General features: G+C 36.2%; 1 protein-coding gene across 3 annotated transcripts in view; it reads right to left on the bottom strand.

Annotated features, from left to right (window-relative positions):
* UNC13C (unc-13 homolog C) overlaps window positions 1-16,907 on the bottom strand; it is a 390,922-nt gene extending 374,015 nt beyond the window's left edge. Inside the window, exons 1-4 of one of the 3 annotated variants that reach the window (XM_008059183.2) lie at window positions 16,831-16,907; window positions 15,823-15,828; window positions 14,603-14,674; window positions 3,519-3,738 (exon numbers count right to left, since the gene is read on the bottom strand). In XM_008059183.2, the coding sequence (XP_008057374.1) occupies window positions 3,519-3,738; window positions 14,603-14,674; window positions 15,823-15,828; window positions 16,831-16,878 (346 nt within the window). In that variant the 5' untranslated portion in view covers window positions 16,879-16,907. The remainder of the gene's footprint in view (window positions 1-3,518; window positions 3,739-14,602; window positions 14,675-15,822; window positions 15,829-16,830) is intronic. The other 2 variants (XM_021712948.1, XM_021712950.1) reach the window with 2 other exon arrangements.
* Between the last annotated feature and the right edge of the window lie 1,114 nt (window positions 16,908-18,021).

Here is an 18,021-nt window from a genome sequence, read left to right as displayed (position 1 = left end):
ACCCACAACGTCATGAGAATGAGATGCCAAACTCAAATCACTTTGAAGTAACTGTATGTACTCTTTCTTTTGCATAAGTCATTGGTCAGGACACATGTGGAAAATGTCTTTTGTTTGTATGTGAGAGTATTAATAGACTGTAATGATTTAGAAAAGGATTAGCAAAATAGTGAAGGTTCTAGAAAACCAAAGAAAACTAGATAATTACTTTTAAGTATTTGAAAACTGTCATGTGCAATGTAAGTGAATTTATTAAATATTTTCTTCAGAGGTAATGCGTTTCTTAATGCGTTGAAGTTATGAGGAGACAGACCTTGGTTTAAATTTCAACTTATGAGTTAGAATTTTTAAAATAATGAGTTAAACTGCATGCTAGTTTAACTGGGGTGTTCAAACAGAGATTGAATGACCATTTAAAAAAGGAAATCACCAAACTGTTTTCCACAGAGGTTGTACTAGTTTACACTCCCACCAACAGCATAGAAGTGTTCCCTTTTCCCCACCTCCTCTCCAGTATCTGTTGTTTTTTGAGTTACTGATGATGGCCATCCTGACCAGTTAGGTGATATCTCAGTGTGGTTTTAATTTGCATTTCTCTAATGACTAGTAAGGTTGAGCATTTTTTAATGTATCTGTTGGCTGCACACATGTCTTCTTTTGAGAAGTGTCTTTTCATATCGTTTGCCCACTTTGTCCTGGGGCTGTCTGGTTTTTTCTTTTTGGCACGTTTGAATTCCTTGTAGATCTTAGATGTTAGGCCTTTGTCAGATATGTAGTTGGCAAATATTTTTTCAGACTGTGGGCTGTCTCTCTGCTCTCTTTATGGTTTCTTTGACTTTGCAGAAAAGTTTATCAGTTTGATGAGGTCCCACTTGTCTATCTTACCTCTTATGGCATGGACATTTGGGGTTATGATCAGGAATTGGTTGCCAGCTCCAATTTTCATAAGGGTGTCTCCTATGTTTTCTAAGGTTCTAGTAGTTTGAAGTTTTGGTGATACCTAAAAGATCTAAAAATCGACCTTCCATATCCCACAATCCCCTTACTAGGCATATACCCAGAGAAACTCAAATCACTCTATGAAAAAAGTACCTGCACACGTATATTTATTGCAGCATCATTTACAATAGCAAAAACATGAAACCAACTATGCTGCTCACTGAAAGAGGACTGGATAAAAAATAATGTAGTACAAATACATGATGGAATATTATGCAACCATAAAAAAGGACATAATTATGAACTTTGTGGCAACTTGCATGGACTTAGAGTCCATAATACTGAGTAATCTATCACAGAAACAAAGAACTGAGTACCACATGTTCTCATTCATAAGTGGACCTTGAACTATTATCATAATACTGTAAGAAAGGGATTGGCAGTATTTAGAAACTGCCAGGAGTGGGTGCAGGATTGGCAGTAGTGGGAAACTGTCAGAGGGGGGCACACCTTATCAACAAGGTATCTGCATAATGAACATTTGTATACCTAACCCTGAATTGTACCCCATATCTTCAAAATAAAAAAATTTAAATAAAAAATAAATAAATTTTTAAAAAAGGAAATCATAGAACATTTTTATATTTACGGGGCTCTAAAGAAGCTATACCTTCCAATTCTGATTTCATTTAATTGTATAGTCTTTCTTTTTCTTTAATACTGACATATGTGGAGGTTTCTCATACATAGTGTCACCATTAAAAATTTCTTGCATAAAATAATGAATAAGAAAAAGAGAAGTTTCTTAAGGTAATGTCACAGATTCTGTAGGGAGAATTTCATATTTTATTGACAGTTATTGTGAAAAGTTGTGAAGCTAAATACATATGATAGCAAAACCTCTTTCTGATTAATGTGAGACTGTTGATTTTAGGAAAGCATTAAAAAGAAATTTTTAAAAAACTATACCCTTCTTGGCATACAATCCCAATTTTTCTGCACCATTTTTTCCAATTGACAAGCTACAATTCTAATTTTCAATGAAAGTTTGGATTACATAATTTATATAACTAACATAAAATATCAAATGCTGTTTTAAGAAATTAAAATTGGTTACAAAAATGTTTCTAATGTTTAATAAATGGGTAGCATCTCTCCTTTCTGGAAAAGTAAAAAAGAAGCGAGTTCATTTCATAGGTATGAGCTAAATCATTTTTTTCTCTAAAGAATTCAATCCATTTGTTTTTAGATGGCAATTTTTTTTCTCTTTTATCAAATGTCACTGCCCTAATAGGTTTACAATTCATTTGTAAAACAAGTTGGCCGAATTTTAATTGAATTATGGGATTTTGGAAGTAAATTGGACGAGTAATATCATGTCAATCTACCTTCCTTTTAAGTAATCATTCCTAAATATACTTTTTTTCAAAGAATACCACTTCTTTTGCTAAAAAATGCATTGATTACCATTAACATATAGCCTCAATCTGATCTGATTGTGTAGGGAGAATAGTAATCAGGTAGAGAAAACTGTAGAATGTATGTGACTGTGACTACAATAAGTCAGCTGTGACTTCAATTTTAATTTAATCTTTATCTTGACATTTTCCTCTGCCCCTTCTCCCTTCAATTTCAGGCAATCCATATACCTTACATCGACTGCATTCATATAAACAATGAACAGAGGGGACAATATTTAGAAGTGAAACAATTTTTTTTCAGTGATCATGCAAATAAATACCCATGTTTCAATATATTTTTTTTGACTTTTTTTTTTTTGGTGACACTACCAAATTAATAGAGCAATAAAAAGTCAATTATATGTATGTCCAAGTGTGATGTTTTGGCATTTTTGGACCTAAAGTATCAGATTAGGATTTTTTTGGAAATGGAAGATTTAAGATAACTTGTTATAAAAATCAAATTAGCTTGTACCTATTCAAAAGTGTGAAAGGATGGGGAGACCATTAATATTCACTGAGCATCTACTTTTCCAATAACCCCCTGAGGTAAATTTTTTTATCCCTATTTATTCAGCGTAGGAAAATCAGGTCCAAGAAGTCAAAAAATTTGCTCAGGTTCACAAGTTACATTTGTCTTCAACATTCAAACCCAAGAACCCCCTTCCACACCCATTTTCAAGGCCTGTGTAGGAGGCTATATAAGCATATAGATCCTGTCAGACAGGCACCAAATAGATTTGAAATGGAATTCCGGTTGCCGTAATTGCAGAGGTGTGTCTTGACCCCTGTTTGGGGAACACGATTTTACATATTCCCACTTACCACAGGGGGTTGTTATGACAAACAAATTAGAAAGTAAACTGAAAGTCACTCTGAAGTTTTTATACTCGATAAGAGTGCAATTTCACTCCAGGTACTCACTCCGAGGGTTCTAACAGAGCTCAGTTCAACACTGTAGGGATGCATCATCAACTATGATTTGATGGGCAGTATCTTTGTTTAAATGGCAGCGGGCAGGGAGCAGAATTTGTTCAAAACAGCAAGAGATCTAAACTGAAAATATATGGAATAAGACAAGCTCTGCAAACCACTTTTTCAGCCTAACTAAGTACTCACTTTGCAAACAATCTGCGTTTAGGAGGTCCTGACACTTTTCATGGCACTTCACTCCACACTCCAGACACTTCATGCCTTGCCGGGCAATGCCCCACAGGAGCCCTTCACACTCGTAACAGTAGGTAGGCGTGGTAGCTGTCCAGACCTCAAAGTTGTGTGGGGTGGTGGAAGACATGGGGTAGATCAATGCCTGCAAGGTCTTCTTGAAGACGTGCATTTTCTGTGAAGATGAGAGAAGTTAACAATGCAAGCCAAGTCAACGGATTTGAAGGATTTCAACATAAAACAAACAATTTTATCACTTTAACCTAAAAATGTTATTTTGAGAGAGCCTCTTGATCACTGATTTAAATGACAGTGAGCAAAATTATTCTGCTGACTTATTCTTCTCTCAATGTTTTAGGACCCAATTCAGTTATCTGAACACAAAAACTCCCTGATCTCCTGGATGGGATTGTGCTCCACTGTCTAGAGTTTCTTTCCTAGCAGCATACAGTTCTAATAACTTGGTGATGTTTATGTCCCTACCATAGTATAAACTCTATCTCTCTTTTGCTTTGACACAGGCCTGTCTTCCCTGACTCTGCTGCCCTGCCTGACATTTCACCTCTCCTCAGCCCCAAAAGATGCTTCTTTATTTATTTTTATTTTTTTATTGTTTTTGAGTTTGGAGTCTCACTCTGTCGCCCAGACTGGAGTGCAGTGGCCGCTCCGGGTCACCGCAGCCTCGACCTGCTGGGCTCTGGCGATCCTTCCGCCTCAGTCTTCCAAGTAGCCACAATTATAGGCATGAGATACCACGCCCGGCTGATTTTTTTTTTTTTTTTTTTTGATTTATTGTAGAGCTGAGGTCTCGCTGCCCAGGCGGGTCTTGAACCCTCGGGCTCAGGCAATCCACTCACCTCAGCCTCCCAAAGGCGCGGGATTACAGGCTGAGCCACCAAGCCCGGCTAACATGCTTCTTTATAGTTCATTCTGCAGGGAACTGCTTTTAGCACCTATCATTTAGGAAGGATCTCATCAACTAATTCATAAGAAAGCACTAGTAGATCACAGAAAAATGAGGCACTCTTCCATGGTGATTAGTATTTTAAACGAAAATACTTTTTAATAGCACGTGAAAGGACTTTCTAATGATAAGACATTAGTGGGGTAGAAAAATCTACTGAAAAACTAGCCAGGAAACCTGAGTTCCCTAGCATGGGCCCAGTCACATGCTATTTAAGGTGGGCTTCTTTAGGTAGGAACTATCTCCTGTCTTTCACTTCTTAGCACCTAAACAGTGGCTATGTCAATAGTATATAGCAGAAGTATAAAATACATTTTTTCTTACAAAATAAGTAAATGTTCTGCCACTATGAGTCTTGCAATCCACAGAGAGAGGTAAAGTCCCTAAGATTCACTTTCCTCTTCTACCCGGCCTAAAATGGTATTGTTTTGAAGATCAAATTATATAACAGTAACAAAAGTAGTCTATACCTCAAAACGCTAAATAAATTCTAAGTATTGGTATTGTTGGTGGGTTTTCAAAAAGACAAACAAATAAACAAACAAAACACATAGGCAAATAGAAAAGAGAAATTATTAAATAAGTCTTTTTCTATGCTTCTCATATCACATTAAGCAGGTATCTTTCTGAGAGAGAGACCAGCACTCTCAGAGGTTACATTTACAGATAATTTCACACAACTGCCTGATGCATAATGGATGGCTATTTACATAAACCCTGCAGGAGACTAGCTGATAAGTAATACTAGAAGGGAAGCATTCATATTTTGCATTAATTATCCTTAAAATCGTTTTTCAGCGTATTTTTCCGCAGTGTTGAAATGACCAACTTTCCATTATTTTTCCATTCCACAGTATGGTAGCAGCGTATTTTTCTTTATTATTTCATTTTCCATCACTCTGTGTTTTTCCAGAACATGTTTGGTAATGGTACTGAGGTCCCCTACCAGGGAATTAAGCCTCACAACCCATCCTTGCTATTATATGAGCATCTGGTCAATCTAGAGCTCTTTATTTTTCAAGTGAGTCTGCAGAGGCAGTATGGTCAAATACGGGCATCACTCAAGTGGGAGATCCTAGTATTAAGGTTTTACAGATAGAACAACTGAATTCATCACTTTTCAATAAAGATAGCCTGAGCCAAGTAAATCTCTTGGCTTCATTTCATAATGAAGATATCTTGCAAAACTGTTGAGAGTTCTTTGAGAATTAAGAGCATGTATTATTCATCTTTGCCTCCCCTTTAATGCCTAGCATAGTAAGTATCTTCAATATTATTAAAACGAATTGAATGATCCTTGACATAACAGATTTTTTCATTAGCCATCCACAGACAGAATTTCCTTCTCTAGTTGGGCTGAGGGGCTGAGGGGCTGTGTGTATGAGTGCTTGTGTGTGTGTGTGTGTGTGTGGTCTAGCTGAAAAATTAAGGAAATAATTGAGCTATATACTTGTAATAGCATCAGGCAATTTTGTTGTTTGTTTTAATGGGAGGGAATACCAATTATTCTAATTAAATATAATACTTGGTGAGAATAAGATAGAGTCTGCTAATGAACGCAAGAAAAGTAAGAAATACATTGTATATACATTTAGAATGCAGAGTTAGGCAAAGGTGTTTTTAAACATGAATTTATTAACTTACTTCAAGATTAAGTGATTAGTGTATGTTATCTGATTCCCTATGCCACTTTTTTTTTTAATTGAATTCAAGTGATATATAGTCAGTCCTATAAGCCCTTAGGTTATAGTAGAAGTAATAAATATAAGTAACATTTGTGAAAAAAACTAAACACACTGAAGAAAAACAAATAACATTTCTAAATAAACAGCTGAGAAGTGTTCCTTAAAATATTTTGTTTGGTTTGGTATTATTAAAGAGTCATAATTCATTTCACGCAAAGAGTAAAGCTAATTTGAAAAAATAAGGAACATGAAAAATTTACTAGACAGTCCATTGAAAATCAGTTGAATGGAACATTCAAGCAAAATTCAATATTTAAAAGCCATTGAAGCAAGAGAAGAAAACATTAAAATATTAAATAACTTACTAGAGGGTATATATCCCCAGTCTTAGGGAAATGACTCCTTTTCATTCTTGAATTTTGGGATATGGGCATGTGTTTATCAAAGTTGAAAATTATTCTAAAATAAATGGCAAATAAAAATATTCCTCACCCAGTATACACTGATGTGATGACTACTTTTAGGAAATTAATAGGAAAAGTATGTAAAATTATTTGTCATAAGAGGGAATTCTTTTTTTTTTTTTTTTTTTTGAGTTAGAGTCTCACTCTGTCGCCCAGACTGGAGTGCAGGGGCCGCTCCCGGTCACCGCAGCCTCGACCTGCTGGGCTCCGGCGATCCTTCCGCCTCAGCCTTCCGAGTAGCCGGAATTACAGGCGCGCGCTACCACGCCCGGCTGATTTTTTGATTTTATTGTAGAGATGAGGTCTCGCTGCCCAGGCGGGTCTCGAACACGCGGGTTCAGGCAATCCACTCACCTCAGCCTCCCAAAGGCGTGGGATTACAGGCTGAGCCACCGAGCCCGGCAAGAGGGTATTCTTATACCTCGGAGGGATATTACATATTGGGGAAAGGAAGTACTTTCTCAACAGCAAAATCAGATCAGATCAAATAAGATTATAAGAGGGATAGAGAGTGGGAGATTTTTGTGGAAGGAGGCAAAAAAAGAGCAAGAAGCCCTAAATAAAAGCATGGCAGAAGAAAATAAGGGAAATCCTAAAATTTGTCATGGATCACGGCAAATGGAACTCTATAATTTGCCATTACAAATTGGATTGGAGGAATGAAAAGACCGTTGTTTTTCTTTTAATATAGCACCTAAAGCAGGCCAATAAATAATCAGCTACAGAGATAATAGCTGAAAGAGAAAAGAGGAACTGAGTATGTTATTAAGAGAGGACCTCTGGTCTAGGTAAACTACTTGGAACCAAACATATTGCATCTCAAGAACAAGCAAAACCCTAATAAGTGGGATTAGTACTCAAGATCTGAGAGATTTGGCAATATGGGTGACTTGTTACTAATCTATTTTAAAAGTTTCTAAGCTTTTCGAGTCTTCTACAAAAATATATATTATCTAAAAATGTGTATTTTAAGACTGTAAGAAAGTGCATACTCGTAAAATTAATTTATAAAAGACAGACACTAATACAAAAAAAAATTCAACTTTTTGGAGTTAAGCATGGTATGATATATATCCTAGTATTCTTCTCTACGTATAGACAGGATATAAGACGTTTGCAATTAGGAAAAAACATACCATTTTTACATTGCTTATGTGATTCTAACAAAGAAGAAAATTTTTCGTGTGTGTGGACATTGTTTAAAGTTGTTGAAATGAGAATAAGGAGTGTTTCTATTTTTTATTGTATTTTTTTTGAGTTGGAGTCTCACTCTGTCGCCCAGATTGGAGTGCAGTGGCTGCTCCCGGCCACTGCAGCCTCGACCTGCTGGGCTCCGGCGATGCTTCCGCCTCAGCCTTCCAAGTAGCTGGAACTACAGGCGCGCACTACCCTGCCCGGCTGATTTTTTACTTATTGTAGAGATGAGGGCTCGCCAAGTTATCCAGGTGGATCTCGAACCTGAGGGCTCAGGCAATCCACTAGCCTCGGCCTCCCAAAGTACTGAGATCTCCTTTTCTAATAAAATCTACATTCTAGCTGGGCTTGGTGGTTCAGCCTGTAATCCCGCGCTTTGGGAGCCTGAAGTGAGTGGATTGCCTGAGGCCGCGGGTTCGAGACCCGCCTGGGCAACTTGGCGAGACCTCATCTCTACAATAAGTCAAAAATCAGCCGGGCGTGGTAGGGCGCGCCTGTAGTTCCAGCTACTTGGAAGGCTGAGGCGGAAGGATTGGCGGAGCCCAGCAAGTCGAGGCTGCGGTAGCCGGGAGTGGCCACTGCACTCCAGTCTGGGCGACAGAGTTAGACTCCAACTCAAAAAAAGAAGGAAAAAAAAAAGATTTTGTAACTAAGTACAACCTCGGACTACAATGGGGAGGATGCTCATATTATAGACCAATATTTTCTTAGAAATTTCTGCTCCAAGAATAAATTTAGAGTTATTTGCATTAACATATTATTTTTTTAACAATTAGGACACAAAAAGGAAATGAATTGTCTTTTCTATTAATAACTACCTGAGGAAACCAAAATGAGTCTGAGAAATAAAGCAATCAGACTTCCTGCCAAGAAGAATGACTAGTGTTTTTAGAGCATCAATATTCTAATCTACCAACTGTTAGTACTTATAACTGGAACAAAGCTTGTCTGCCTCCATTTGCTATATTTACATTCTATCTCTTTTTTCCCCCGCTTGCTATGTTAGCCAGTGACCAAATTAATGAAGTTCAATTTTCCTCCTCATCCCGTGGGTTTCCCTCATGAGATTATGTAAACCACACCTTTCCTATATTCCAACACTTGCATTTTTATAATTACAGAGAAAAAATAGTTCCTTGTTTTAAAGCGTTTTTCATGGAATGTGATGTATGCTTTTTAGGAAAAAAAAATATATTTACTGTTCTCTAAGTATGTATATTATTGTTTTTGAACAAAAGTATCAGAAGTTTTTGCAGCAGAGCAGATAAGTACCATGTGACCTTTGAAATTTGTTATAAACTTAAAGACAGAACATTATTATATTTCCTGAGTAAAAGAATACTTATAATTTCAGTGCTGATTTACTTATTAGAATAATCATCATGCAAGAGTGACTGTAGAAGCTCAAACTATTCAGGTCAATTTTTTTTTTTTTTTTTTTAGCAAAAAAGTACAGAGATTAAAAATGATGTGCCTATCTATGTAAGAATATTAGTAATTACTTCTTTCTTCTATTATTTCATAACATATACTAATTAATATTGTCCTAAGCAACTTAGGAGGTAAGTTTAAACAGGGAGGGTGGAACAGTGATAAAGTAGATAATTCACCAATTCTAAGACAGCACAATATAGGCTATGCTTTCTGTTATGAAATGGAACATAATCTGAAAACAAAATATGATAGATAGTTCACTATAAATATCATGTTTTCTCCATTTCAAGCTTTCAGTGAAAATGTATATATGTGACGGAGGTAGTATGAGATAACTAATTTGTTAAAAATACAAAGCCAAAAAATAAGTGAATTTTTCCACTGGGGGAAACTTAAGTGATTTTAATGTGGAAATCCAATTTTTTACCACTTGGGTTGAGACTGAGTTCTTGTAGATCTTCTGATAGAGGCCAAGAGTAAGTAGAAGAAAAGTTAGGATACCGTAAAAGGAAGAGAGGGATAGGAAGACCATCCCCCTCTTAAAGAAAGCCAATCCTACTATCTTCTTATGTAACCAAACAAAAGCAAGTATGGAGTCATGAGAAATTGTGTGGTAAAAAATAGTTAAAATTAGCCAATATTTACCGTGTATTTTCATGCAGCAAAAATAGACACATGGATAGATAATATTGTTATTTCTTTCTTTCACCTACATTGTAAATCTTATTCTGTGTATATGCTATCATTGATAAGAACAATTAAAATCAATAAACTATATGTTTAACTCTATAAGTTAGAAAAGTCATTTCAGAGTAAATACAAAGAAAGAAGAAAATGAATCTATAAAAGACAAGAACATAAATAAATGAAATAGAAACAATATGTATTTAACGAAGCAAATGACAGAGGAATTTCCTGCAGTACTGATTTTGTAAAAGAGAGAGAAAATAGAGATAAATAATAATGAATAAAAATGGCACAAGTTTTTAAAAACCATAGTATTGTTTTATAAACAATTTGTTGATATTTAATTTGAATGTTTAGAAATATAGAACATTAAAATAAATGAATAATATATGGTCAAAACTGACCAAAGAACAAGTGATGAAAGAATATGGACATAATCATTATGCTAAATAAGTTGATTTAGTAGTCAAACAACCATCTCAAAATAAGCACCAAATCCAGATGGTTTTAGAGACAAGTTTTGTTAGTCTTTCAAGGTACACCAATTTACTTTATACAAACCATCATTCGGGGGGGGGGGCAGGAAAGGATATATTCCCAGCTTATTTTATGAAGCTAGTTTAATATTGATACCAAAATACTTCAGGACACAGCAAACCACAGGCTATTTTACTTATGAACATAGATGCAAAAATACTATGCAATTAGTAAACATATAAGAAAATCAAGACCTAGGGAGTTTAAATAACTTGTCCAAGTTCCACAGCTAGTAAATTGTGAAGCTGGACCAACATGTATCTCAAGCCAGACTATGCTTTTGAAGAATAATAGGACCAATAGCAATACTTGCAAACGAGATGATCTTTAATTTGGCATCATTACTGCTGGTTTCAATACTGCCTGGAAATAGAACAAACCTTCAGTTCAAAGATGACAGAGAGGCACTAGGCTCAACATGTACTCTGAAGACTTGAACACAAGTCCCTGCCCCACTGCCCTGATTGCCACCTGCTTTGCCGGGCATTGTGTAAAGAGAGGAGGAGAAAGGGGATTTCTATATCAGCTATTTCTTTTACTTCTCACAAACCGTGAGATCATTATCATCATCTTCTTTTTCTGCAAGAAGCAAATCAGTTAGAGAGGTGAAGAATATTGATAAGAAACAAGTTGTCAAAGCTCATAAGAGGTGGAAATGAGATTTCAGTTCAGGCCCATATCACTTCAACACTATAGCTCTGATGGAACTCCGAACATCAGACAGGTTTTCTGAGAGGCTTTCTTCTTCTATATCTTCTCTCTAGCATCAAGCCAGGAATAGGACTCAGGTCTGATCTTCTGATTACCACCTCATCTAGTTTTTGCCAGTTCTTTTCGTTGAGCCTGAATCTATTTATTGGAAGAAGGACTCCTTAGTCTTCTAGGGCAAACTTCCCCTTACTGAGAATTGGCAGTTTGTGGAAGCCTGCCACTAGACCAACATCCCCTTAACATATCCATCAACCCTGATAGCACAAACAGGGCTCTAGTATCCCTTGTAGGCTCGGTGATTTGGATTCCTCTCCCTTTACCTGAATTTGCCATGATCCTAGTCTGAGACTCTCTTGGTTGAAACACTGCTGCCCTCTAGAAGCTACCATTATGACTTGTAGCAACAGTGGATACAAAACTAAATGTCTCAGCCCCTTCCTACTATATTTTAAGCCTCATGAAAGCAGAATTTTTAATTGAGTTGTTCACTCCTTTATTTCCAGTCTGAAACAATGACTGACACATAATAGTCAGTAATTTTGTGCTGAATTAGTGAATGTATCTACTTTGATTCCCCCACTGCTGGGTTCATACATAAGAAATTATCACTCTGGGAAAGCAAGCACAGAGATGGATAGAATAGTTTCAGGAAGACTATCATTGTGGTACACAGTTACTAAATTGATTATTCCTTCCTATGTTTTTAAGCCAGATGGAGATTTTCAGAATTAATGACTTCTTAGACGGAACTTCCCATTCAGTCCCAATAACACCTCATGGGTAAGCTGAAGTTGGTGATGGATGGAGTATTAACAGTGCTTCACCTACTGCCAACAGAGTGTTAATGGAGGCATTACTGGCTGACCCTCTGTCATTTGGTATCAGTCATTAGAGCCCATTCCTTCTGGGAAAAAGATGACTAAGCTTTTAACTGTAGATCTTTTTAATTACAATAGAAGTGCTTCCGTTTGGTATTTTCCACATCACCAAGCCATTTTCCTTCATGTAAAGTCAAATGTTTCATGCTTTCATATCGTGTGTACCTAGGAAGACTTTCAGCACCAAGGAGTAGAAATTATTTGCTCCAGCATTTATGTTCATTGCCCATGTAATGACTGAAAGTGACAGCTTGTCAAGAGTGACATTTCATATGCCTGTTGTACAGAAGTCATAGTTCATTTACTTTTTGAGACATAGGCCCCAGGGAAATGGACTTTATGAAGTTGAGAGGAAGCTGATGGACTCTATTCATCCATCCAACACCAACAAGTCTTTTACTGAAACTGAAAGAGTAAAGTGACAATTTTAAGTTGCTGAAAAGGAGATCAATAGCTAATTTAACCATAATGTGAGGATATGTTCCCTGTTCAGGACCTCAGAAAACATAGTAGCATTTTACTAATTTCTATAACTTTGTTGTTAACTTTTACTAGAAATGAGTATTTATAGCTCAAATCAAATACTGTATTTTAAAACATAGGAGAGAAACAGTACAGGAGTTCATCAATTGTCAACCTTGACTATTTCTCCAAAAGAAAACTAGGTGCTTTGAGATTCAGCAAGCAATGTAGGACTTTCTCTTATACCAGAAGTTTTCCATTTTTTCTTGTATCTAATCTAATAGATAAAAATAAAATCCTAGAAATGCAGTTAAATTTTTAAACCTTTGGCGTATTAGAAAATGTATTAATTTGCTTTAGCCTCCAGATACTCATGGATAAGTACTGCTTGATTGATGTGTATTTGGGTGGGGAGAACATGCTGACAGAAACATCTAGAAAAGGTGACTTTTGGATGAAAGATGACAATGACAGAAAAGAGAATGAGAAATACAGACATATGCCATGGCATTTAAATGTCAATTGCATAGAAAGTTAAAACAAGTAGGATAATCTTTTTGGCAGAATTTTGATTCTATAAGATTCTATAAGATAGACAAATTTGCTAAAATTGGGAGAGAGAGGATATATTAGTTCCCATAAGTGGGGGGGGATGGGAACAGATAAATTGTCCCAAGTACATTTCCAGCTGAGTGTGCATGACAGAGTTGCCACAGCACAAAACACAAGGCACAAACACTGGAAGTTTTTTTGGGTTTTTGGGAAGGTTTTTGAGCCCAGAAGAGTGAAGTGGCACACTCTTGGTCACCGCAACCTCAACATGCTGGGCTCCGGCAATCCTTCCACCTCAGTTTTCCAAGTAGCCAGAATTACAGGCTCACGCTACCACACCCGGCTAGTTTTTGATTTATTGTAGAGATGAGGTCTTGCCAAGTTGCCCAGGCAGATCTCGAAACCGCGGGTTCAGGCAATTCACTTGCCTCGGCCTCCCAAAGTGCTGGGATTACAGGCTGAACCACCAAGCCCAACAATACTGGGAGTTTTAAAAATTCTTTATACCCAAGCTACACCTGAAGTCAATTAAATCAGAGTTGCTGAAAATGAGACCCCAGCATTGTATGTTTTAAAGCTCCCTCAGATGGGTGTTCTAATTATTCAAATTTAAAAATCCCTGACCTAGATATTTGTAGCCAAGTTATATCTTCTAATCAGCTTGGTTCTTTCATTCAACAGGAATTTATGAAGTATCTGCTTTATGTCAGACAGTGCACTAAAGCAATGGTGATGGAAACATTTAACAAGAACAAACAAGACATACTCCTACCCCTAAGGATAACAGAGTTTAAAGGAAAAGGTTTATGCCAAATAAATTATTTATAATAATATAAATAAAAACAGAAGCTCATATGTATTGTTTACTTTGCCCTAGGCTATGTTGAATAGTAAGCATATATCCACTTTCTTAATTATCTCAGTTTTATTATAACCTCAATTTATAGATGAGGGAACCCAGGCTCAGAGAAGTTACATAACTTGCCGGATGTCACAATGCTAATTAAGTAGCACAGATGGAACTCTTACCAAGCCAACTTCATTCTTAATCATACCACATTATGGAGACCATGAGTAAATGCTATAAGAGCCCAGATGAAGAAACTAATAATTCAACTGGAAAGGGAGAAAGATCTTTGGAGAAAACCTTATAAAAGAAGCAAAATTTAAACTATGTTTTTTTAAAAAAAGAAAATGTAGTAGGGTTTTTCCAGGGGAAGAATAACAGGGAAGCTATGTTAGGTTGGAACAGCATTTCTAAAGATGGGAAGGTATATGCATACTCGAGGAGCAGCAGGTGATTGGATATGATAGTGAAGCTGAGGCCCTAAGGAAGTTTATCTGAGATCAGGCTTTCCTCATGCTCCTACTTATTCCTGGAGCACTGGAATAAGCATTGCAGGTGAGCAGCTCAAGCAGCATTTTCCTCTTGTCACTAAGATCAATACATAGTAATTGACACTGCACCTACCAGTTCCTCATTGTTTAGTGATGTCCTAATCACCATAGCCAGAGAAAGTCCAGATTTCCGGGCAGCCAGGGTCTAAAACAAACAAAAGTATGACTTATTAATACATGGGGAGGTTGCCATGTACATATTGCTCAGCAGAAAATGAAAACATAAGAATATTGTCTATCACTGTTCATGTTTTAATTCATAGGAATCTGTCATTTTCAGTAAACAGTCAATTCATCCAAAGGTGGAATCATACAATATTAAAACTTGAAAAGATCCTATAGATCATCAAACCTAAACCTTATATTGTATAAATGGGACTGCGACCCCAAAGGACAAGATGCCAGTCCCAGTTTTCCAGGTCAGCAAGAGGCTTCTAGTACTTAATCATTCCCTAGGTGGTCATGCAAACATGACGACTGATACAAAGCCAGCCTGACTTGGGTAATGGTCCTGACTCATAATTGACGTTAGATGACTTTTGAGTTGTTCACAGTTCCCTAGAATATCTATCCAAGATATTTTCTTTCAAGTGCCCATTTTGTCCATTGAGAATTATTATCTCCAGAGCAAAATTATTCATTTTGCTCACTTGGTGCTGGTAACTTAGGTGATTTTAAAGAAAAGTCAAATTCCTTTAGTTTCTGAACCTAATAAGAGAACCATCATCATCTACTCCTACCCAAAGCGTATGCAATATAATAAACTCAGCAGTACTATAGAGAACTTTAGAAATCAGATGTCCCATATGGGAATATTAAGGCTGCTATCCCATTTGGAGCAAAGAGATTTCATAATGGAATAATGCATTTCTGATCACCCATAGTCCCATCTGGTAATATATAGTATATTCTCAGGGCTACAGAGTCGTAGGCTCAGCAAAAATTCAGCATATACTTGAGTAAACATGTCACTCTCTACCCCTATCATGTAAACCTAAAGAAGTCTTACCTCCGAGGATTTACCCAAGATAATCTTCCATCTCTGACAAGTATTGTCCCTAAAATTATGTTTGTATCCTATTCTAGTCTGTGTTTACACCTGTTGTATACATAATCTGGTCTATCTTTCAGAATTGAGCTAGATGTTAAATTCTTGGGGAACCCAAACTTCTTATTCTCGTATGTCTCTGCCTTTTCATTTCCCCATTTTGCCCTCTTTTACGCTATGAGTAAGTGTAATGTATATTTGAGAAGATTGGCAAATTTTAATTAAATAAATTGAAAAGCACTTACCATGGCCTGAAGATTCCAGGAGGGAGAGAAAACAAAGTGCAAATAATTAGCCATATGAAAGGTGGGAAAAGAGTATAACAATGCTAAATTAACCTAACACTTTAAAATAATATCCACACAATAATGACAGAATTCTGAGCTAATTGTACTGATATGGTATGCTTTCTAATATGAGATCTTTTCAGTAAAGATCATATTATGAAACCATAGTGATGGTTTTCAGATGACAGTTTTCTTAGAAGAGTTAAAAATTACTAATATCAAAGATTATGTGCATTATTGCTATATCATTCAAATATGAAATATGCATATAAAATGTGAAGACATTTTGAATGTTAGAAAACGTTTTTTTTTTTCATGTACTTGGGCTACTTTTTTTAAACAATTGAATGCAGACCACTATCAATTCTTTGCATTTCTAGGTGGTTCCAGCATATTTTGTCAAAGGAGAGTGAGTTATTCAGAGTCACAATCAGGAGTAATAAAGATTTTAATAACTTGGAAACCAGTTTTCAAAGAAAACATGGTTTTCTTCAGATAGTAGAAGAGCTTATTTATTTAGCTAGAACTGGCCTCAATATAATAAAATAAAAAATTTATTAGTATTATCGGCTTGCTTTATAAAGTATTCAAGTTCACTGGGTTAGGGTGAAGAAGTTCAAATCAAGCCTTACATTTTGCAAATTAAGCTTGTGGCCACTCATAATAGTGAACACATCAAAGCCTAGTTACAGGAACTTGCTTGGCATGCTGTGTGATTTCTTTTCACTCAATTAGAGAATTATTTTAACTCAATTTGTAATTCCAACTAATATCAAAAGCTGTCAAAAAGAGTTATTTCCTTCATCTAATCGAGTTTTTTTAAATGATATATATAACACTTGGTTGAATCTGGCCTTATATATTTTGTTCTGTGAAATATTTGCAAGCTTGGCAATTAATGAGAATGACATTACAATTTTGTAGAAAAAGACAGTAATCAAAGAGAATTGAACAGGCATTACTTACCACATCTCGTACAATAGGCAATGTTTTTTTCCTGCGAAGATCTGGCATACTGTCAATACCGTAAAGTCCCCGCCCAGCTCTGAAAGGGGAAATCAAAGCAATGCTTACAATGAGTAAAATGACCTTTTAGAAAAAATTCCACCATTCATAGTAATAAAGCAGTGAAAAAGATTAAATGGGTACCAAGTCTTTCAACTAATTCACAAACAGGCAAAGATTCAAGACTCTAGAACTTTTTCTAGCAAGAGAGGGGGAAAAAAAGACTCCAGCAATCACATCTGCAGATCATTTGTCTTCTTGGATAGTTCCTTATGTTGAAGCTTTAAAATTTATACATGGCTTAGTTGGACACACTGTTTTTCTGTTAACATCACAGAGGAGAATCAAAATTGCTAGGTATATGGAACCTGGTACCTCCAGGAGAAAACAGAACTCAACCAATTTTGGTGCAAGTTTGAGCTGTAGTGGTAAAGACATTAACTCTATTATAAAAATACCATTTTCTGTGGGTATCATTTTCACAGATTAAACTCAAAATGGCATTTCAAGGAGTCATAGACATATATAAAACATTACCCTTACACCAGAAGTTCCACTTATCTTAATTTATTCCTCAGGTAAATATACAAAATAAAATAATTTGTTGCACAAGAATATTCTATGCAATTTTTTGTAATAGCAACAAAAGCTAGGCAACATACATTTTTAATCAATAGCATATATGTAATTGGAGTCTCATTCTGTCACCCAGGCTGCAGTGCAATAGCAAGCTCACCACCACCCCAGCATCGAACTGCTGGGCTCCGGCTATCCTTCCACCTCAACCTTCCAAGTAGCTGGAACTACAGGTGAGTGCTACCACACCCAGCTAATTATTTATTTATTTATTGGAGAGACAAGGTCTGGCCAAGTCGCCCGGGCTGGTCTCGAACCCGTGGATTCAGACAATCCACTCGCCTTGACCACCCAAATTGCTGGGATTACAGATTGAGCCACTGAGCCCGGCCCAATCAATAGCATATTGATTAAATGAATTACTGGGAAAATGTAATTAAGGTGAAAGAGATAAATAAAAACATATGTGTATATAAAAATACTCATAATATGTTAAGTGAAAAAAGCAAGTTTGCACATTAGTAGGTTTAATAAATCACATATGTATATGTATTTAGATATTAACAGAAGATATCT

Source organism: Carlito syrichta, unplaced genomic scaffold, assembly GCF_000164805.1.
Source record: "Carlito syrichta isolate Samal-C Ts95f unplaced genomic scaffold, Tarsius_syrichta-2.0.1 Scaffold303772, whole genome shotgun sequence".
NCBI classification, from domain to species: Eukaryota; Metazoa; Chordata; class Mammalia; order Primates; family Tarsiidae; genus Carlito; species Carlito syrichta.
Note: the sequence above shows the minus strand (reverse complement) of the source record. Positions and strands in the feature narration are given on the sequence as shown.